The 21,976-nt window shown below is 38.0% G+C and overlaps 1 protein-coding gene across 1 annotated transcript in view; it reads left to right on the top strand.

Annotated features, from left to right (window-relative positions):
- The window catches only part of ZNF292 (zinc finger protein 292), a gene marked incomplete at its 5' end in the record, with an annotated part of 51,865 nt that overhangs the window by 20,380 nt on the left and 9,509 nt on the right, over window positions 1-21,976 (top strand). Inside the window, 5 exons of the mRNA XM_084261431.1 lie at window positions 6,282-6,436; window positions 6,978-7,056; window positions 8,392-8,527; window positions 18,068-18,270; window positions 20,720-20,856. Of these exons, the coding sequence (XP_084117557.1) occupies window positions 6,282-6,436; window positions 6,978-7,056; window positions 8,392-8,527; window positions 18,068-18,270; window positions 20,720-20,856 (710 nt within the window). The remainder of the gene's footprint in view (window positions 1-6,281; window positions 6,437-6,977; window positions 7,057-8,391; window positions 8,528-18,067; window positions 18,271-20,719; window positions 20,857-21,976) is intronic.

The raw sequence follows: 21,976 nt of genomic DNA, 5'->3' as shown, positions 1-21,976 counted from the left end.
TGGTTGGTGTCTATGGGTTTACACACAATCAACATGAAGTTTTGCCCCTTTTTTTATGTTGGGATTTCAATTACCTTTCTGCTACACTGAGGGGAAACACAGCCGTCTTGCCTGAGAAAGGAGAAGCATTGACATAGCTCCTCTAGTATGAAGCACAGTGTTTTGTTTCTGTTCATGTAACAGTTTGTCAATAATTGCTGTACATACCAAGGTGCACAACTCTAGAACATAAATTAGATAGGAAACCATGAGAGAAGTTGTAATGTGTAATGTGTTAGACCTAATCTACCATGCTGTACTCCATGCTTTGGAGTTAATATTTCAAGGCCTTTGGCAGAGTTTAAGCAATGTCAGCCTCTTTTCTCCTGATCTCATCTTTAGGATGTCTTTGTTCTGGATCAAGATACAGTGTATGTTGTCTTTCCTTCAGTCCCTTTAGCCCTATGCATCCAACTCTAAGCCAGTCCAGAGTAGTCAGTGGAATGTGATGTAGCTGAAATAGTTTCAGTATCAGGCTCATTAGAACATAAGAGCATCTCTTTCCATATTCCTCTATATTATGGTACCAAGCTCAGGATCCCCAGTTCATTTTCATTTGCTCACAATCTGTCTAATGATACAAGGTGTGAATGGCTCTGGCCATTAGAGCATACCTGGCACCTTCTCAGGGGAGAATCTTACTCTTAAATCATGTGCATAGTTGATGCAGGAGACCTGCTTCACTGATTTTCCTGTGTTGTCCTCTTTCTTGCCTAGCCTTTGCTTGCTTTTGAAATTTCTGCCAGTGCTAACAGAATTGTAGCCACTTTACCACCTTTGAATAAAGCTTGTCCTGTTTTCTTGAATCGGACCCTTTGATGGTTCCTGTGAAAACAGCTGCTCTTCTAGAGCATTTGGTCATTGGCAGGTACAAAGAAGGGGAGCCCTGCCTTTGTGGGAATGGGAGCTGTGTGAACATGAAGTGGCAGAGTAATTTCACTGTGAAGGGCTGTCACTTCTGAGCTTGGCTATTCATATGGACCTCAGTCATCACTTACCTACTTCTGCAGTTGTGGAAGTTGACTTTGTGGAGGGCATTCTTGCAGCTCTGAAAGGATTGATCAAGTTTTCAATCTTGTTGCTTGGACTTTTCTCCTTTGTGGATGTCCTTGAGAAGTCACCAATATAGAGGTTTTTCTAGTTACTGGAGTGGTTTGAGAGGGACAGCTTACCTGTGACAAATAACTGTCTGTCACCCTGACTCTTAATCCCTTGGGCTGAGCAGGGAATGGAAATGACAGCCCCAGGCACCATCTAACATGTTTAAGTAAGCTTGCCCTTATCCAGATATATTTTCTCCCCTGTCCAACTAAGAAGGGGAGTAATAGACTGACTTTGGTGGGCGTCTGGCCTCCAGCTGGGGCTAAACCACCACAGAGCTGAAGAAATATGTAGATTTGGACTGTCCATGTGAAACTCTGGATAACAGTAAATAGTGCCTTCTTTTAATATGCAACATATTTTAACACAGGGTTAGTTTTAGCAAAGGCAGCTGCTCAGTATAACTTTTGAAAGTAGAAAAGCATCCTCCAGTGTGTGTGTTGCTACTGCAACGTTCATGTAAAGGTTCTGATAAAGATTGAACAGGATAGAATGTATTGTCTGACTACTACCCATGGCTAAGTATTTTCCACAGTTTAAATCACAGATATAATACTTACTGATTTTTATTGTACAAATTGAGATGATTCCATTTTTTTGAGCATTCTTGCCTGGGTAAGCTGCTGCCGAAATAAAACGCCGTTTCAGTCTCACAGAGGAACAAAACTTTGCTGCTGTGTTCTGAGTACAGTACTTGGCTTGATTAATAAGCATGTCCTGACTAGGGAGATAAATAACTTAATGAGGCCCAGAGCTGGGGGTAAAATACTTTCTTTTTATGGTTGTAAGCAGAGAACAACAATGATTCATTAAGCAAAGCAGAATGAATTTCATTTTCTTTGTACAGTGGCAGTGGTGTACAGTCTGGGGACATCCAGACAAGGAAATCTGTCACAGTGACGAATACTTTTCAAGGGCGTGGTGGGCGTAAGTGCTTAATATAGTTCATGTAATGGCTTGGAAGTGGCTGATCTATATATACAAGATAAAAATAGCTCTATTTAATGCTGACATTAGTGTCGCTATGTTATAGTATAAGCTCCTCTGCTTGCTTTGTGCAGTGTGTTTGCATCTGTACATGCTGCTTTTAAAGGACAGTAGTGGTAGTAACAGTTCGCTGGCATCCCAAATATTTTTGGGAGGTGGTAGATTCTGATAATTTGTCAGTGTGTTGGTTATATCTACTTTTGGTTAGCTACTACTAAACCTCATCTTTTCAAAATTAAGTTTCATTTGCTTCAATTTGTCCTTATTAATCTGGAAGTGGATTGGAGTAGTGTTGGTTGGGCTTTCATAGGTTCTGCAAGTGCTTTTGTAGATCTTCATCAATCCAATTTTCTGGTACTAATGACTACACAGTATTTCTGTCAAGTTCCTAATTATCTGGGCAAATTCCAGCTGGGTTCCATCATAATGGGCTTGCAGTCTTCAACATCCTCCTTTCTGCAGATTGGATGGTGATAATGCCTGACTGGAGGTTTTTCAGCATGCTGACAACCACTCATAAGGTCTCTCCTCCCATAAAACTTGAGATCTTCTGATCTGGTTGTTACAGGTTGCCATGGCCACTTTATTTTGAATCAGGGTGTCTCTACCAAGGCTGTTGGTTTCTTCTTTAGATTCTAGGTGTTGCTGTCTTTGCAACAGCTGGTGAGAATCGTCTTGATAATTCTTCAGTCATGCTTCTCAGATGACCAGTTGCTTAGTTGCATCTCCCTTCTTACTTCTCCATCCTCACCCCTTTCTTTTCCTTCTGCTGTGTAACTTAACACTTTGAGACTTTCAGGATATGGTGTCCTGGGTTGGTAGCCAACTTTTTAGAAGCCCTTGCTAAAGCTTGCATTAATATTGTTGCTTAATATGGTCTTCTGAAGAGAACACTACTAAAGCTAGGTGGGCCACATTCAAAAGGAGATTTCCATTAAGTCTTTAACAGGTGGAACCTGATGGTTTTAGTATTAAACAGGATCCATGACTTGATATGTGAACTTGCTAGATATAAACTTACCTTACTGGCAGAAGCTATTTGGCAGATTTCTGGTGGCCAGGCCAACTCTACCAAGTTTGGACGATCAGCTGGTTAAAACTGAGTGGTAGTTTATGCAACCTGTTATTGTCTTGGTCTGATAAGTTACCCACCACTTGGGGGGGTGTGTGTTTGTTTAGACTGTTTTCCTTCAGCTTTGCTAATTTACCATTAGACATTTTTAAGGATGCATCTTTGACAAATCAGTAACTAAAATCATAGTACATCTGGCTGTGTGAGTATTCGTATGGAGGGAGACGTTTTACTGGAGTTTCTTTCAAGATTCTTTGAAGCCGACTTCTTTGTTCTGCTCTGATTATTCTAGTGCATTGATCACAATTGCCAAATGGTACTGAAATAGATGTTTGCTAACATTGTTAGCTTGTTTATCCAGTCTTCCTTTGTTGTTTCTCTCATGCATCTGCTGTATTTTACTCATCCTTGATTTCTCTGCTGTGATCTGTGGTGCTTTTTTGCTGCTGTTAGGTGAGCCTCGTGCTTGGCATTACAGTAAAACAGATAATAGTCCAGTTGAGTTCAAGGTTCCAGTAGGGAGCACAAGATTATGAAGAAACATCTCCTGGTGCAACGGGAAGGTAGAATATGTAACTTCTTTTAAGGTGATTCTGCATTGTGACCAACCTTAAAACCAAAACAGGTTTTAATGAAACAGTTTGCTAAAAACTGCATATTTCTTACCTGTTATGTCCATGACTGGGATACCTTTGGTCCGTTTTTGTCTGTGCTGTATAAGCTGGTGGCAGTTCTGTGGCTGCAAATAACCGTGTTTGCTGATTCCAGTTAATGTGGTCAGCACCGGTTTGCTTTCTGTTGAGAGGGTTTATCTTGGACACTGCTAAATACAAGAAGTTTGAGTATGTTCTTAATAGTACCACCAGCTAACTCAGCACAGATATCTAACATAGACAAGGCAATGCTGAATTTAACTTATGAGAAACTTAGTTGAGTTGAAGACATGATTAAACATTGTTTTGTTTTGTCTTGTTCTTTAATGTGACTGACTCACCTTTCCTGAAGAACTAATGTTTGGTTTTCTTTCAAATATGTAAAGCCAAATACAGCTTGCTCAAAGTTTGATTTATTTTTGCTTGTTTGTTTGAGTTGCATTATATCCTACGACATAATAAGTTCATTAAGAGTGTTACCACTGCATGTTAAAAATTAAACAAAATCTTATGTTTTGTATGTTAAAATCAGTTGAGAACCACTTTATTCTGATTTTTGCTCAGGTATGTGGGGGATTCTGTAGCAGAAGAGCTTTGTTGTCCAGAGGGCTCTATTTTTTCTTACCATAACAAATGTCAGATTTGAACCAATATTATCAAGATTGCTTGAATTACACCTGGCATTAATAAAAAGGGGAACCTTGACTTTTGCTAAGTGGCCTTGACTGCATGAGCTATGTGAAATGCTTTCACAGTGACAAACCTGATTTCCTTCTGTGATGAAACAGCTGTTTCTGCAGATGAAGGGATAGCAGCAGATGTTTTTCTGCCTGACATCAGCAATACCTTGGACTTTGTCTCATGTAGTATCCTTGCAAACAAATCCATTAAGTAGTCCATTTATGTAGAATGAGGTGGCTGAACCACAGGTCTCAAGGACTTGTTCTTTGTAGTACAAGGTCTGGATGGCAGCAGGCAACTTGTGGCATCCTATTGAGACTGGACACTGGAACAAATACTTTCTAACTTCTTTATTAGTGACCTGGATGAGAGGTCAATGTGTCCCCATCACATTTCCAGATGATAATGAATTGGTGGGAGGAGTTAATACATGGGAGGTCGGGGAGACTATTGAGAGGGACTTCAGTATCCTGGGGGTATCAGCTGACAACATGGTTCAGCTAAAACTAGTACAAAGTGTGAGAGGGAGTAACCCTGTGTACCAGTAGAGGCTGGGGGCATGGGAGCATCTCTTTGAACACCAGCTCAGCTGTCGTCCTGGACAGCCAGCAGTGTCCCTTACAGTAGAGCACCAGCTACACCTTCAGTCCTAAGAGGAGATTAATCCCTTTACTGAGAACCTGTGGGACTGCTTCTAGGTACTGGTTGGGGAAAATCCCATTAAACAGTGCTCACTCAGAAACTGGCTGCCTGCAGAGGCTGTGGAGTCTTGTCTTTCAGGATACTCCAAGCACCATTGGATGTTACTCCAGAAAACTTGGTCAGACAGCCAAAATTTCTGTTACTCTGAGCTTTCTCATGTTATGCCCCCCCAAGAAGCAATCAACTGAGTAGATCATCTTGATATGACAGGCTGCAATCTGCTGTAGTGTAGGAATTTGCAATTCAGGAATCTACTCCAGGCTTGAGAGCAGAGATGCAAGGAAGACACAGTTTGGACATTGGCATGAGAAGCTTACTAGTGACTCTACCTTAATGTCTGAGTCCAAGTCCCCTGGCTCTGGCTGAAATGAAGGGAAGAAAGCCTTTTGTATTTTGGGTGGTGGTGGTTATTCTGTCACCCTCGTGAGCTTTATTTCAAATTCAGTGTTTGTAGGTATTCATGTGGCAAGTAGATAAAAACTTTTTGACTGATGAGTTTTTGGTGTATAAATGGTGTCTTTAAAATGTGTGGTTCGTATTCCTTCCAGGACCTTGAAAAAGTGATAGCCTGGAGATACTTATATTGGCAAGGTGGTGAGAGGAAATGTAAAACTGTTGCTGAAAGTAGAGAAGTTAAAATAAAGGCTAATACTTTAAAATGTGTTTGCTTTAGAAGCTGAAATGTAGAGCTGAATTCTTTTTTTCAGTCCCTAAATTTCTGGGAAAAACAATTATAGTATGTATGATCTCAGAGATACTTGTCAGGCATCTGTATTTGGAAAGTATGAATGTAAAATGAATTGTATGCCATTGAAGGGAAGTGTCAGTCATAACATTCCTATGTGATCAAAGAATGATTTTGTTTGAAGTTTATATTTCAGTCGTTAGTGAAATAGATTTTAAGGGAAAAAGATATGCCTTGAGAACAGGTAATCCGTGTTAAGGACATGGATGTAATTGTGGAGAATAGTCTACTAGTGAGGAGTATAACACTAAAAACATCTGTTCCTGAATTTGGGGATTTTTTTTTTCCTTTTCCTAAACAGACTTTGTTGGAATACGCAGAAAAGTGGAAAACATCAGAAGACCCTCTGCCCCTGCTGGAGGTGTATACAGTGGCTATCCGAAGCTATGTTAAAGCACGACCTTACCTTACCTCTGAGTGTGAAAATGTAGCCTTTGTGCTTGAACGTTTAGCACTGTGAGTATCTTTGTACCTTAAACCTTACTAAAACTAACCTATTTTTATGGTGTTAACTTTTCATTGCCTAACTGCTTTTCCAGTCCACTTCACAATGTACAAAAATTCTAAATAGGTTGGGAAGCACTTTCTTTCCTTGTGGTGAATGCTGCATGTGAGAGAGAATATCTTTGGTTGTTGGAAAATAGGCAGTCATAAGGACTCCTGATTTCAGACAAGCCAACATCCCTGGCTTGAGACATTTCACTGCTATTGGTGTGCATTCAATTTGAAATTGCATCAGTTTACACAGGCTGTTTCAGGGTTGGACTTCAGTGCTGATTTTTTAATTATTTTTTTTTAGTGTGTGTCTCTTAGTTTGTTTTTACAGTTGCTGCAAGAGCATCCATGGTTGCATTTTCTTTGTGTTCGAAGAAAGGAAACGGTTTTGTGATTTTGGCATTTCAAACAAATAACTATTTGGATAGTAGAATAGAGAGTTTTTATTATACACTTTTAAAGCCAAAAATTGCCTCTAATAATATTTCCATTTGACTTCCAGAAGCTGTATTGAACTTCTGCTGTGTCTGCCTCTTGATTTACCTGAAAATAAATGGGAAGAATTTCAGGCTTTTGTACAGGTGAGTTTGATTTATGAAATGAAGACTTAATAGCTTTTAAGAATGCTTTGGAAGCCGAGGGATATTAAATGTACTGCATGCCTGAAGACTCGTTTCCTGGTGGCTGATAAAGATCAAGGCCTCCAGCTGGAAATCCCGATGTACTCTGCAGTAGTTGCTGTCAGTCCTATCATTTGTCTGTCATAGTTCATGTAGCAGCTGTGGGGAAAAAAATATTTTCAGATACTTGAAAGAAAACTCATGTTTTAAAAGGTACTGTCTATTAACACTGTTAGAATTGAAGTAGTATCATATAAGTTGTTCTTTACTGTTTATGGTTGTACATTTGAGATTTATTACGAGTGAAATCTCTATTAATACTGCAGGATTGTTAGATCTCCCACAGGGCACTAATTGGCTAAGGATTAGAGCTCTGCTTTAAAAGATGTTGTTGAAACAAGTTCTGTTCCTCAGTATTTATCAGAAATAGGTAGTGGGAGCTCCTGTCTACAGTTTAAAAATTAAAACAAAATTAAGGAGAAGGAAAGAATAATAGTGAAAAAGACCAGGCTTGTGCTACTCAGGATTCTCAGCCCAAATAACATAAAATGCAAGGCTGATTTTTAGAATGAATTTTAACTAGCAACTGGGTGTATTTGGTGCTGGGAGGTTCCACAGTCTTCAGAGCAGGTGGAAAAGTAAAAAAGTGAAGAGATGAACCCTTTCTCCTGTTTTTAAGACCAGCGTTAGTTGAGTATTGCTGCTTAAGCCACAGATTTTTGCAGGTATTTAGTTTTCTCCCAAACATATGTCTGCTACCAGAATTTATTCTAGTATCTAAATGCAGTAAAATTATTTTAATTAATTTTCATATTCCAGCCTGTCTTCATCATATTTGCATAGACCTGTGCAGTGAGGTCTTAAACCTTAAATATCTTACCTTTACTGAAATATTTTTTTCAGTGACTCCAATGCATAAAAATTGAGCAGCTGAAAAGTCTAAAAAGAACGAGTTTAGGTAGCTGATGTCAGACCAATATGTGGACCAGAGAATTTGCCCACAAATTTACTCAAAAACAGGGGAGCCTGTTTCACAATTTAGTTTCAGAAATTTAGGAAGTTGCTAATCTGAAGGTGAGTTTGGGCCACTCAGTTTGGTTTCTCAGCCTAAATCTTACCTAACAGGGCAGATATAAAATCTGTATAGGCTGAATATTAAGATTGTTTTGTTAGGCATTTACATTTTTGTCTGCTAAGGGTTTGTTTTTTTAACATCAAATATAAAAGAGCATGAAAGACACATATTAGTAATCTCTCTTTTTAACAGTATTGTGTTTTGTAAAATGTATTCTTCAGGTGGCTCATAAAAACTTGATGGAAAATGGCAGCCGGGAACTGCACATTTTAACTACACTCACACAAGAGAAGGGAGTGTGGAAGAACCCAGTATTGTGTGGTATTCTTTCCCAGGAACAGTTGGATCCAGATAAAGGTAAAACTTAAAACAATGATTGGGACAAAATATGCCACCTCTTATAATAATTGAAGAATTATTATTATTATTAGTAGTAGTATTAGTATTATTAGTATTATTATTGGAATTATTTTGTTTATATGAAAATTTATAAGCTACATAAGTAAATATACTTGTAGCACTGTCTGAATTATTAAGACAGTATGTTCCTAGGTACATATAAAGAATTTAATGTTGGTATTTTGCATAAAACATAATCATACCTGGAGATCTCTTACTGTTTTCTTCATAAGCCATGTGAAGGGAGATTACATACAGGCTATGTTACAATGGAGCAAGCTTAGTACTATTATACAAAAACTGACATAAAAAACCCTATTGTGTTTTTTCTTTCTTTTTTTTTTTTAAATAAGAGTGGCCTTTACTCAGAGGGTAAGGAGGGCCATTACACAAGAGTCATTTAGACCAGGGTTCTGAGAATGGCTAATAGCAGTTGCATAAGGACAGGAATGTGATCAGCAGAGGCTTATAATGATATTTTCCTGAGGTGTTATTTACATTGTAAATGATTTGCAATTCAGAAGTGGTATCCTTATGTTAATATGTCTTAGCTGGGTTTTTTTTTTTTCAATTCTTTGCCTGATCGGTTTTAGAATCGGTATGAACCATCACACACCTAAGCATCTGTGACAGACTTAAACAGTTCTCACATCAAGTAGTTTCTCTTACTGTGTGCGGCCTTTTAGCCTGATGCCTGCTTATTTCATGTGATACTTTTAATAGAGAGTATCTGTTTTCATGTCTTCCAATGAGTGCCTCATAAGACGTGATTTGATAGACCGCTGTTATATCCTGTCTTCTCCCTTCTGTAGTGTCTGTTCCATACTGTCTTCTAGCTTTACTGTCTCATTCCTCATGTGGGGCCAGAGGTTTATTTAGCAGTCAACATCTAGGTGTACTGACTTTCCACTTGATTCTGCATTCCTTCATATTTCCCAGTAGCAGACTTGCTTCTTGACTGATCTTTGAACCGATGTTTTCTTAAAACTCTCTGGTTTGATCCAAATTTCTTTTTTGTCTGTTTCAGTGTTAGGCTTTTCCCTTCACACACAGCCTCTTTTTCTGTGTGTACAGGTAAGGTTGCATTTTGCCCAACAAAAATCACTGCAGGGCTTTTATCAACGTGTTTATTTTGTCATGCCATGTTGCGGAGTGCAGTCCTCCCCAGTCTTTTTCAATTGGCATATCTTAACTACCCTGCTTTTATCAGTGTGTTTTGTCCCATTTTTCTCTACTCCCCTTTTCCAAACTTTTATAACACTACTGGACAGCAGAAGTCCTGGTATCCTGAGGAAACCTACTGAGAGTCTGTTTCCGTTTTTCATTTTAACTGGTCATTTACCCATATAAGGATTTTTTTCTTTTACTACCAAGATAGTTTGTTATCTTTAGAGGGTTTGAGGGACATCATTTAATACCTTTAGAAAATCAATTGTATCTCCCTTATTGATATTGCCATAACTGTGTCAGATAAGTTCAGTAAACATATAATGTAGGTTGTTTGGGGTTTTTTTACAAAAATCATGTACACTCTTCCTCATGATTTGCATTTTGCTGCTGTTTATAATAATTCATTGTGCTCCTAATATAGATGTTGGATTAGTATGCAGCTCTGAGTCCTCCTGGGAGTACTCTTTTCTTAGCTTTGTATCAACCATCTTCTAGTCCTACTAACAGTAAGGTACCTCTAAGAGAGAGGTTTCATTTTTTGCTTGCTTTATATTTCAGGGTTTTTAAGAATTTCCTGATGAACTTGGGTTTGGTGACTATTTTTTATCAGTGTTTTTCTGGCAAGTTATTTTATGTATGCTTCAGGATTCTTTTTACTACTGAATGTTGCTTACTTAAGGATGCTTCTGCTTTGGACTGACTGACTGACTCCTGTTACAGTTGTTGCCTGTCTTGGTGGTAGAAAATGCTACTTAATTATGTAGCACAAGATTATGTGTCATGATAAACTGCCATAAAAAGTCAAAGCTACCCCTTTTGCAGAATAGGGAAGGCAAACACCAGTGTGGGTGATACTCAGGAAGAGGAGAGTTCTAAAGCCACCCATAAGCTTCTTAGGCTCTTGAGTAGTTCTGGTCACTGGAAAAAGGGAAACGAAGCCATTAATATCAGGATGCTTTGTGTTTAGGAGTTCTTTATATTCAGAAGCCTCTTTTGTCTCCCTATCTAGGTAACAGTAGCAGTGTGCAAACCATTTTTGACATCTGTATCAGTAAATATTGTGGGTTTGAGACTCAATGATCCTGGATATAAGTTTAACTCACTTTCAAGGAATTAGCTTCCTAGATGTCCTTTGTTAATGCCACTGGGACCAGTGATGACTCTAAGCTGTAGTTACCTGGGGCACTTGTGTGGAAGACCAGTAGATTTTAGGACACTGAAAAATTGTCTCTTCTCAAAAATGATTAAATTTTGCTGACTTACTTTTCTAAGAGAAGACCACATGAAGGAACCTTCACCTTCTTGAGTGCAGATGATGCTTTTGATTAAGAGAAGGGTCAGTGGTTTCAGGGTATTTTCTTGTTGTAAGCTCATTCTGTTTAACTTCAGGGTGCAGTTTGGTAGGTTAAGTTAGTTTGGTAGGTTAGCCTTTCTTCATTTGCAATTTTATACCAAGTTATCATTCATTCAGCCAACATAAACTGTTTGGTTGGGGGTGAAGTGCCATCCTGTGGCTACGTTTGGAGTTTCCCTCTGCCTTGCATCAGCGGTAAGATTGTCATACCACATACCCATATTTTTATAACTCAGTTGACAAGCTGTTCTCGATCTGTTATCATTCTCTCTAATACTACATTGTTTTGTGTCATCATCTTGCTAATTTGAGGGATATTTTAGTAATACCAAAACTCCATTGCCAAGAGAACTGGCTTTCTTTTCTGTAATCCAGCACTCCCACTGGCTATCAGTTACCTTCTTTTAGCAGACAACTGTCTCTCAGCAGTCTTCAGCCTTAACTGCAGTGCTCAGAATATTTGTCAACTTCAGTTACAGGATTCTGGTTTTCAAGTGTTTTCTTAATGTTGCCTTTTACTATTTGGTATTTCATTTGCCAGATTTCATCAGCTGAGTCTTGGTTAGGGTAAACATTTATCTGTTGGAGATGAAACAACCAGTTGAGAAAAGAGAATGATACTACAAAAACCACCTCCAAAGCTTTTGTTGCCTGTGTTTTTTTCAGTTATTTCCATATGTTTGTTTTATTTCAGTCTTTGTAGTCTCAATTATGACCTATTCAGAAAAAAATTATAACATATTCAGAATCTTTGGCATAAATGGATATCTGCTGAATTTTTGGCCAGTGACTAACTCTACTCTAAGGCCTCTGTTGTTGATTCCAAAACATAAATTTCTTTCTTTGCATCTCCTGTAGGAAACACAACCCAGTTGTCAGTTTCATCTCAGAGGCAGATGCATTTGAATTCCTCCATTTTCAAATTGTTTAAACTCAGGACATAGTGTGAGAGACAAGTTCATTTCCTTTGACCACACAGCGCAGCTGGTTTGTTCTGATTACAGTCAAGCAAATGCAAGCTTGTCTCAACTGCACTATTGTCTTGCTGCCCTAGTTTTGGGGGATGGATTGTTGCATGAGTTCTACCTAAATATGATCAGGAGGTACTCGCTTCCTAAGATTTCAGGGAGACTGTTCTCAGAGTGCCATGTCATTAAGTAATTGCTTTACTCTTGACTGCTTGGGGCCCAGAGTGATTTACTGATGAATGTATGTCTGTAAGATTTCATGCACTAAGGAGCTCAAAAAAAGTAGAGGATGGATACCGAATTGTTTTGAAGTGTTGGCAAGAACGGCCAGCCTGTCGTGGATTTCTCTGATGCTGATGTGCATTACTGCACTACTATGAGATGTTTGTACAGTACTGTGGTATAAAATAGTGAAACCTGTCTTGAGGTGTACTGCAGGAACTACATGCACACAGTAAATACACATGTGCATGTTCTTTGGGATTTTGCTTGTACTCATATTGCTAGTCTGTTTTGTATGGGGGACTAGCCTGGAAATGGGAATTTGGATTTCTAATGAGCTGAGGAATTTTTTTTACCCTTATTCTTGACTGGTGATTCCAAAGAGAATTTATTTGCAGAAACTGAATTGTCAGTAGGGTCTTCAGATGTCATTTGTGGGCCCCCAAAGCAGACATCTGGAGTTGATAGCACTACTCATGGCTGCCCTCTGTGAGATAGGAATTCCTAAGAGAAACTCCTTTTGAGTTTCCTGAATCTGTTTGGTGTTGTCATGAATTAATCTACGTTTATTTGAAGAATGCCCAGGCAATCTTCTTCCTCAGAGCAGTTCAGTGCTGGGACAGAGATCCTTCCCCTGATTCCACATACCTTATTCTTTTTTGACTGTGTCTTGACCCGCAACAATTACACAACTAGGCCTGTAACATCTTGATTCAAATTCTGGTTCCTCTACAGTATCATCTCTTGAAAGTGTGCTCTGGAGCTGTAAACTATTTGTTCATGTGAATTTTCTTCCTTTTCCACCTAAAACTCTCTTGTGTCTTTAAAGAATGTCTCTGTAGCATTATGCACATTTTAGACTTCAGAGATCACCCAAAATTATGTGATCCCATTCAGTCATGAGGATAGCAAAGTACCAATCTTCTCAAATATTTCAGATATCTCTTATGAGCACGTTGGTAACATTCTTTGCTGGAGCATCGCTCAACCAGTTTCTGTCAACCTAAAATTGTGGAAACAACTAGTCTTAGTACCAAAGTGGAAATATATTTGGAAAGATATCCTAGAAGTGAAAATAAAATACCTTATCCACATCATTAAATTCATAATGGTAGTATTAGCTGACCAGGAAGTTTGAAAATAAATGGTTCACCTACTTTAGCACTCAGCAAACATTTTCATATTGCTGTCAGACATTGCATTGCATTTGCATGGTAACTGAACCTGGTATTTCCTCGGGTTTCAGCTGCATGGCTACTTTTTTCCCCTCAAGATTGCATATGATCAATAAGAAGCGTTTGTATTTGGACAGAGAAATTTTCCATGTTTCTCTGCTTCATTGATTGGTTAAGGAAGGAAACCTTAGTAAGTCTTCATTCTTCATGTACTAGTGAGGCTTTTGTCTTACTGGCTTTCTCCTTAAATACCAGATAGCTTAATTTGGTATCAGGACTTATTTTAATCTTGACTTGAAGCTAATCTGAATTCATGACAACCAGAATTTTAGTTACTTGAAGTTGTGTGGCTGATCTGGTCGGCCTCATTGCTTAGTGCTCCAAAGACTGAAAGTTGCAGTTTGCCAAAGTAGTTTGGGTTACATGGTAACCTATGCAATGGTAAAATACTGTACCATTGCACTTCCACCTCCAGCTTCTGTCAGTGTGGCTTGTGCTTTTAAGCATGAACTCATGTTTTTAACTTGGACGTCATTTTCTTGTACTGATGGTGAAATTCTTCAAAGCTGTCATTGATATCTCCTCTGCTGGCACTGAGGACGAGCAGATTAACTGTCTAAAAGAAAAGGATCTGAAATAACTCTACAAAAGCCAAGCTGCTGCTCTTATTTTAAAAATCTGATTGTGATTATCCTTAGAGATTTAAGCCTTGATGTCAGGAATTAAGTTCTTGAATTTTTCATGAGTTTAAATGTAGTAGGCAGGCTTCTGAAGTACGTCCCACTGAAAAAAGCTTCAAGGATAGAACCATCACTTATTCAAAGATTATCAAGCCAGGTTAGAATTTAAACAGCTAGCATGGGACTATTTTCAGCAATCAGAGCATCCGCTGCCAGAAGTTGAATGATACCAGCAGCCTCACTCTTAAAAAAACAAAAAAAGAAAAGTGTATATTCAAAGCAGCCTCCTGGAACTTCTTTTACCCTTTCACCAGACAACAGACCATCGTAGAAGTATCCAGGATTGGTGCTGCATTCAGCAGAATTGTGCTGAGATGTTGTTTGCATGAAGGATTCTGAGACCCAGCTCCAGTTAAACATGAAAGTGTCGAGTACAGTTCAGTGTCACCCACAGTGTGAACGCACATGTGGACTAACACTTGAAGATGACTAAAGAAGTTACTGACTAGTAACTGGAGTTCTTTGAGATGGATAGTCCATATGTACATTCACCTTCTGTCTTCACCCTCCTTGGCCAGAGCAAGGTTAAGAAGAAATAAAGGTCTGTGGTAGATTAAATTGGCAGAGGGTAGAGTTAGTAGGATTGAGTACTTTCAGTAAGACAAAATTCTTTGCTTTGTGCTCTCCAAGTCCTTCAGTCAGCCAAAAATTACGTAGATGTGGACTGTCCACCATAGAGAACTTATTACTGCAGAACTGTGCTCACAGCTCATTCATATCCTTGTGTGCTGCTAATCTAGTTTATTTTTTAATTCGTGTATGGTATAAGCATTACCTGTAATAAAAGTGCATAATAGTTCTTGTGGACTTGACATGGAATCACTTGGTAGTGATTCCTCAACTCTGGGATTCAAGTGAGTAATGGGGAAGCTCTGTTAGAGTGCAGTATTTCCAGGTTTGTTTGCCTGAGTTAGGAAATCCTTGTACCATCTGTTGGATGTCATCTGCTTGTCTTTTTTTCCTGTCCTCTTAGTTCTGCAATTCTACATGAATTCTGTACATGCCTTGCACAAACATGGGTTTATGAACTTCAAGGCATGCTGGAGCATTGCTCAAAAAAGACATTTAATAATTCTTCCAAAAATCATGTTATTGATAAACTTTATTATTCGCATTAAATACTTTGGGTTTGTGCTCGTAGAGGTTAGCTGAAAAATCACTTGTGCTTCAGAATACTCCTTTAAAGTTATATTTGTTACAGTAAACTAAATTTGTCTACAATAACTTTTGAAATAGACATCAAACTATAAAATATATTTTAAAAATACTGAAAAATAAATGGAAATCTTATCTTTAAGACTCTTCCCCGCCAGATTTGCTCCTGCAACCTTGGCACCGTTTTTTTGTCTTAAAATGTCATCCGTAGTTCAGTTATGAAATATATATAATTAAAACTTGTTTTGAATGAGCTTTCAAATGTTGGCTGTAATTATTATAATCACCTGGATTAGAATAAAGGCGTAAGAGCTAATATGTAGCTTTAACCCCGAGGTCTTCCTACATCTTGTTGAGAATATAACAGAAAATGTTCTGATGCTTATGCAAGGTAGGCTGGCTGAATCAGTAAACACTAAGGGAAGGGGATTACTGAGGACTAGCAGATAGAACACAGTCTCTAAAATTTTAAATGCAGTAATTACAATAATAAAACGTAGTGAAACATCTTAGGTTACTAATACAGCTTAAAATCTAAGGTCTTCCTGTATCTTGTTGCAGAACATAAGGTAAAATATTCCAATGTTATTCCAGGCAGACTAGCTGGGAGTAAGCACTGTGGGTGAAGGGATTACTGGTACCTGGTAGGAGGACGAGCAAGGCTAAAACTCTTGAATGTAATTAATCATTGGGTCATTTGTGGGTTGATGAGTATGAATGTTTTTTATAAGGCATTGATAATGACACTAAAAGGCACATGGATTCTGTTGTTTAAATGGCAAGTTTCTAATAAGGACAAAAATGGTTAGCATCTACCAATTGTCTGTTAGTGCACTCTAGTTTATCTTCTTACATGACTGAAAATCTCTTCATATCGTCATCAATGTGGAGAGAGGAGGGAGGAACTCACATTTGACTGCATATTCTTACTCTTCACTGAGCCATGGCTGATCATAATGGTGCACAAGGATCCTGAACAAATAACTAGCAAGTTGGTTGGAATAATTCAACCATAGATCTGAAAATGAATGAAAGATAACAATGGGGTCTAACAGGTCTGATTTCTGCAAAAGGCAGTATTTTCTGCCCTCAAATTCTGTGCGCTAAAATGATAAAAAAATGAAACAGTTGACCTAATTTCCATTGCAAGATGGGCTTTTAGTAATACCCTGTATAAGTAGCTAGAAGAAAGAGAAATCGTGAGATAAAATGACAGTCATGAATTAAAAGCTAGCTAGGATGGGAGGAAACAAAGAATAAAATGAGGTGACCTTTTTCTTTCAGTAAGCCTCACGTTCAGTATACTAATATTCCAAATACAAGAGAAGTAATTAATTTTGCAGATGCTGAAATTACTCCATTATTTCATCTAGTCCAAACAGGACTTAAAAAATCATGAAAATATAAATTAGGTGAATGAGCAACATGATTCCAATGAAACTCAAGGCGAGTAAATTAAGAGGAATATAATGAATGTTGCTACCAAGATGTGTCAGAAAGTGGGTGCTACAGATGCACAGAAGGTTTCAGGAGGAGTTGATGAAAATACTGAAAGGCTGGAAAAAAAGAATCTCATTTAGAAAAGATGGAGATTTTACCCTAACACTGAAAGAGTATGATGAATCTTTGGTTTTTCATGGGAGAATGGAAACAAAGAACCAGTAGAGAATTCTGTTTTTAAAATGAGAGAGAATGTGTTAGGAAATTAAGATGTGGAGAATTGGAAAGCAGAATGCTCTTTCATGTGCTCTGTAACTGGCATGTGGAAAAAGCTGTCACAGGGAGGGGTTGATGTCAAAAGAATTAAACAAAGTGGATTGTCTGTGTCTATCTAGTTTCAATAACTAGCTTTAGATATTTTGGAGGTAGTACTAAACATCATGCTTCAAAGCTGGAACAATTTTAATCTTGGGGATCTGTATGAGACCTCAAATATCTATGTAAGAGTAGAAACATTAACCTGTGCACCCCTCTTTTGCAGGATTTTTATGCCTTCCACTGACACACCTAGAGTTGGGTTGTTAGCATGGACAGTTTTAACTACATAGTGTATCTACAAAATGCAGTTGAATAAAACCCAGCCATTCCTGTGCCTCTGAGCTCTAAACTGTACAAAGTCAAATGTATACAACTATACAGATTCAAATGTATACAAGATAAGCCTAATTTTGTAGAGGACTTACTTGGCTGAAAAACTTTTAGAGTTCAACTACATTGTATGGATATAGAATGCAAAATATTTACCACCAATAGAAGGGACTTCAGATGCTTCTACACTTGTCACATTTAGCCTTCCATGGCAAGGTCTTTCAAAGGCAGCTATTAGCAAAGGCATAGCACAGACACATGAAGAAGGGTGTGAGAGAAGTGGTTTTTGTGTTATTTGTTTTACTGTAGAGCTGTACTTAAATGGTAGCTAAATATATTACTATTTATATGCTTTTTAATTGTTTTGTGTGTATCCATTTTTCCAAGAAATTAGAATGAATTAGAAGTTTCAAGTAGATAAAAGATCTCTTGTAGCAGGGAGTCCTTATTATGAACAAGTAGAGTTCTCTCCGGTGATTTTTCTTGTCTCTGCTTTGTACCCCTTTTGTACCTTTTTGATTAGTATAACTTTTAGGGTTTAACCATGAATAAGTAAATGCCATCTGTTAACTCTGAAACCTGCTGTGAAATGTGTATGTAATATTTTTGTTTGTTTTTCTTTGAAGTGAATGAATTTTTAGTGTTTGAAGGCCCCGTCCTCCTGGATATGCGTATTAAGCACCTAATGAAAACAAAGCAATTAACTCAAGCTACTGCTCTGGCGAAACTCTGCTCTGACCATCCAGAGATCAGCGCAAAAGGCAATTTCAAGCAAACCTACCTGGTCTGTCTCTGTTCAGGATCGCCAAATGAAAAGCTTATGGAAGAAGTAAGTGAAAAATGAAGACAGTTCTTTAGACTTACTTTTTCAGTTATAATAAAGTCACTAATCATAGGCTGCTCTTCTCTAGAACAAGCTTTTCTTTAAAAATATGATCTAATATATTTTAGGTATGTTTTTCTTTCATTTAAATCACTTTTCATCTGATTATAAGGACTTGATTAAAACACTTGTGGAAGTGTAGTATTAGCTCACTAGTAGGCATTTTCTGTCACTTCCACAATTATATGTTTGATTTTGCTTGAAGTGTTTTAAGGCTCTGCCACAGATCCTGTTTTCCATATAAAATGAAAACTAACTGAGATTTCAGTTATCTTTGGGTCTGCATCTCTGCTGTCTTTTCTGTCTGTCATGGTTTTATGTTTATAATAAGCATTAAGCATATTGAAATTGATCTTAAATGATTGAAAACTATGCAGTGATTGGAACTGGAAAAGTTTCCTACTTTAGCTGTAGAACAACTTGTAAGATGGCAGTTTCTTACTGGGCATGCCCTTGTGATGCTTGGTAGGATTGGACCGGTCTTACCCTCCCAGCTCTGGCTGCTGTGGGCCCTGCCAGAACAGGCTCAGAAGGATTGCACAGGGCCATACAATCTCCTGTTTATTTGCTGAAGGCTCAATGACACTTGGAATTTGTGACCCTGCAAACATGCTTCCTTCATTATTCAGCCCCACCATTCCTCCCAAAGCAGAACGGGCTTGGTCAGTGAATGAACCATGAATCCTGTGAACTAAGGGAATGAGCTAGCCTTGTTTCTTAAGATGCCATAACATAAAGAGGAGTTCAACCCAGGTTATCACAGATATTTCCAACCCTTTGATTACTTGGGTTACTTAGCTTTGCAGCTTCACCTGCAGCACTGGTTGCCCTATTACTAACCACTCTGGATAGTTCGTGTATTACCAAGAGAAGGCAGATATGTTATTAATATGTCAAGGTGGACTTGAGAAGGATAGCCATTTCATAGTGTGAGAGCAGTAAGAAAATAGGAGGGGGAAAAAAGGTAAACTGTAAAGTATGGCTCACTTTATTGGTATGGAAAATTTTTGTATATGTTCAGAGTAGCTGGAAAAGTAGAATTTGAGCTTGTTCTCAGCTTGTATTGGTCTAATAGTTTGCTTCAGTAATGCAAAGAATTCAAATTGGTCATATGGGAAGTACTAGACTGACAGACTTGACTGGACCTGTAGAGACCTTTGCTGGAAGCTGGGTCCTGTAAGAACTATGAGACTGGAAAAACATTTCAGAAAAAAAAAATCCCTTTATTCTAAGTTCAGTTTCCCATATTCTTCCTTAAGCTTTTAACTGATGATCCCTTTCTGAGATGGGGTATGAGCAAAGCAGTTCTTCAGTGTAAGTTGGTATTGCAGTTATGTTAGTCTGTCCTCTCTGAGGTCTTGAGAAATGCAGTTCTCTTCAGAAGATGACTTTGAGGTTGTTCAATAAAGGGTTACTAATCTGTTTACAAAGCGTCAATGTAGAGGAAAAAAGGAGTTGCTGTATTCTTCAAAATTGTAGTTTGTTTACTGGACCGATCGCTGGCTACCATGGTGCTCAACCAAACTGTGCTGCCACCTTAGCCGAAGGGGGGCTTGGGGGACGCCTCTGTTTCTTGCTTTGGGTGGTCTTGAGGTATCTCAGGAGAGACTTCCAACTGTGCTAGTGAAATGGTCAGGTTACTCTTCAGCTACCCATGCTAAGTAATAAAATCAGCATGTCCTGCCAGATGTGCTAATTGATGTAATCAAACCAGGCTGCTGAGAAGCAAATTAGACATCAATTGTTAGAACTAGTGTGTTGATTCAGTACTGATACAACTGTTAGGGTGACGGGGTATTCCTTTGTTTTGCTACAAAACTAAGTGCTTCCATCACTGCTTGAACAAATAAGTTATGTTGAAGAGACTAATGTTCCAGAAAAGCATTCAGTTGACCTGCTTCCTGCTGTATAGTTTCCCTTTTCATCTTTGATTTTTTTAAAAGAAATCCTTTAAACTTTGGATTCATTAATCACCCAGCTATTGCATTAAAGCAGTAGTAACATAAGCAACTAGTAGACATTCAGGTACTAATCTTTTGTGTGCTAGGCTGCAATTTAAAGTTACAAATCTGCTTATTACAATTATGGTATGTATGTAACATGTATGAATAATTAATGTTCTATTTTAAAAATTCTAGGTGACTGGGACAGTAGATGGAAATAAGCCTTATTTATGAGAAACGAGTTGATATTCTATGAAACGCTTTTTCTAGTGGCATAATCAGTTTTGACACTATACAAAAACATGCTGATTTGCTTTCAGGCTTCTCTCTGATGGGGTTAAATATTCACGGTGCTCTAAATTGCTGTCTTTTTGCAAAGGATCAGGTGACTGCATGTCTGAAAATGAAACCGCTTTCTCAGTCGTGGTCTTGTTTTCTTTCCTCCCTTCTAGATTGCAGAAGTAGATTGCAAAGATGCTCTAGAAATGATCTGTAACCTAGAATCTGATGGAGATGAAAAAAGTGCTCTAATTTTATGTGCAGCGTTTTTATCTCGCCAGCTGCAGCAAGGAGAGATGTACTGTGCCTGGTGAGTTTGAGTATTGTTTTCTGCCTAGTGGAACAAAAATTAGGTTTTGGAAGATAGAGCTGATACATAGGCCATAAGTTAACTTTCTTTAGCTGATAAAATCTGAGCTGAACAGGAAGGAGATAGGATATTGGAAAGCTAAAAAATTGTCTGACAAGATTAGCTTCCATTATGGGAATTTGAAGGCTGAGTGTATGATGAGGCATTTACAAATACTGGGAGCTAGTTAGTAATTTTTCTTGACAATAATCTTATGCTGTAGAAATAAGGAATTTAATATCTGCAGAAAGCTAGTCAGCATTATGTCAACATTTAATACGTAAGTGCTGTTCCCATCTGTCCTTATTTCATAACACAGTATTTCTTTCTCTAACAAACTTCTAGAAAAGAAGGACCTCTTTACTACTATAACCAAAATAATAAGCTGGGTGTTTAGGGCTTGCTTGCATTAATATGGGAACAAATAAGTGGTCTTTGGCAGATTTTTGAGCTGTTAAGAGTCTGAATTTCCAACTGCTCACAGCTTGGTTGTACTAGCAAACTTGTAAGATTCCTGAAGAATTTGCTTGGTTTGGGCACCTCCTTTTTACGTGCAGCAGCAGGAGAACATCTGCTAATGCAGGATTTTGCTTTAACAGATTCTGCTAAAGTTTTGGGGGTTACACCATTCCACAAGGTACTAAATACTCTTGGCTATTTACACCTAAGGAGGAGTGAAGTAGTGAGTTAACATAGATACAGTAATACGGTTTGGTTTGGGGGGTAATGTCTCTCGGAGTCACAGATTCAGCTCTTAAAAGCAGTAGATAATTACTAAGTAGTAATTGCTAAGCCTTAAGAAGTGTGAAATTTCAGTCTGTGGAGTGAAGAGTAAACTACTTTTTTCAAGGCCACACTGTGAGTCTGTAAGTTACATAGCATAAATTGTGGTAATGCTGCTTTTATTCTGATTAGTCCTGGAATTGTAGACTCATATATTTTTGGGTAGCATGAAGCAAAATTATACAACTTAATGAATAGCATCTAGAGACAAACTACTGTTTCTGAAAGTAAAAAATATTATTATTGAAATTGTTATAAATTTGAAAACTATATGCTGATAAGTGTGGGTATATTAATA

The sequence above is a fragment of the Gallinula chloropus genome (assembly GCF_964237585.1).
Source record: "Gallinula chloropus genome assembly, chromosome: 3".
Classification (NCBI taxonomy): Eukaryota; Metazoa; Chordata; class Aves; order Gruiformes; family Rallidae; genus Gallinula; species Gallinula chloropus.
The sequence above is the reverse complement of the archived record's forward strand: the minus strand, read 5'-3'. Positions and strand labels throughout refer to the sequence as shown.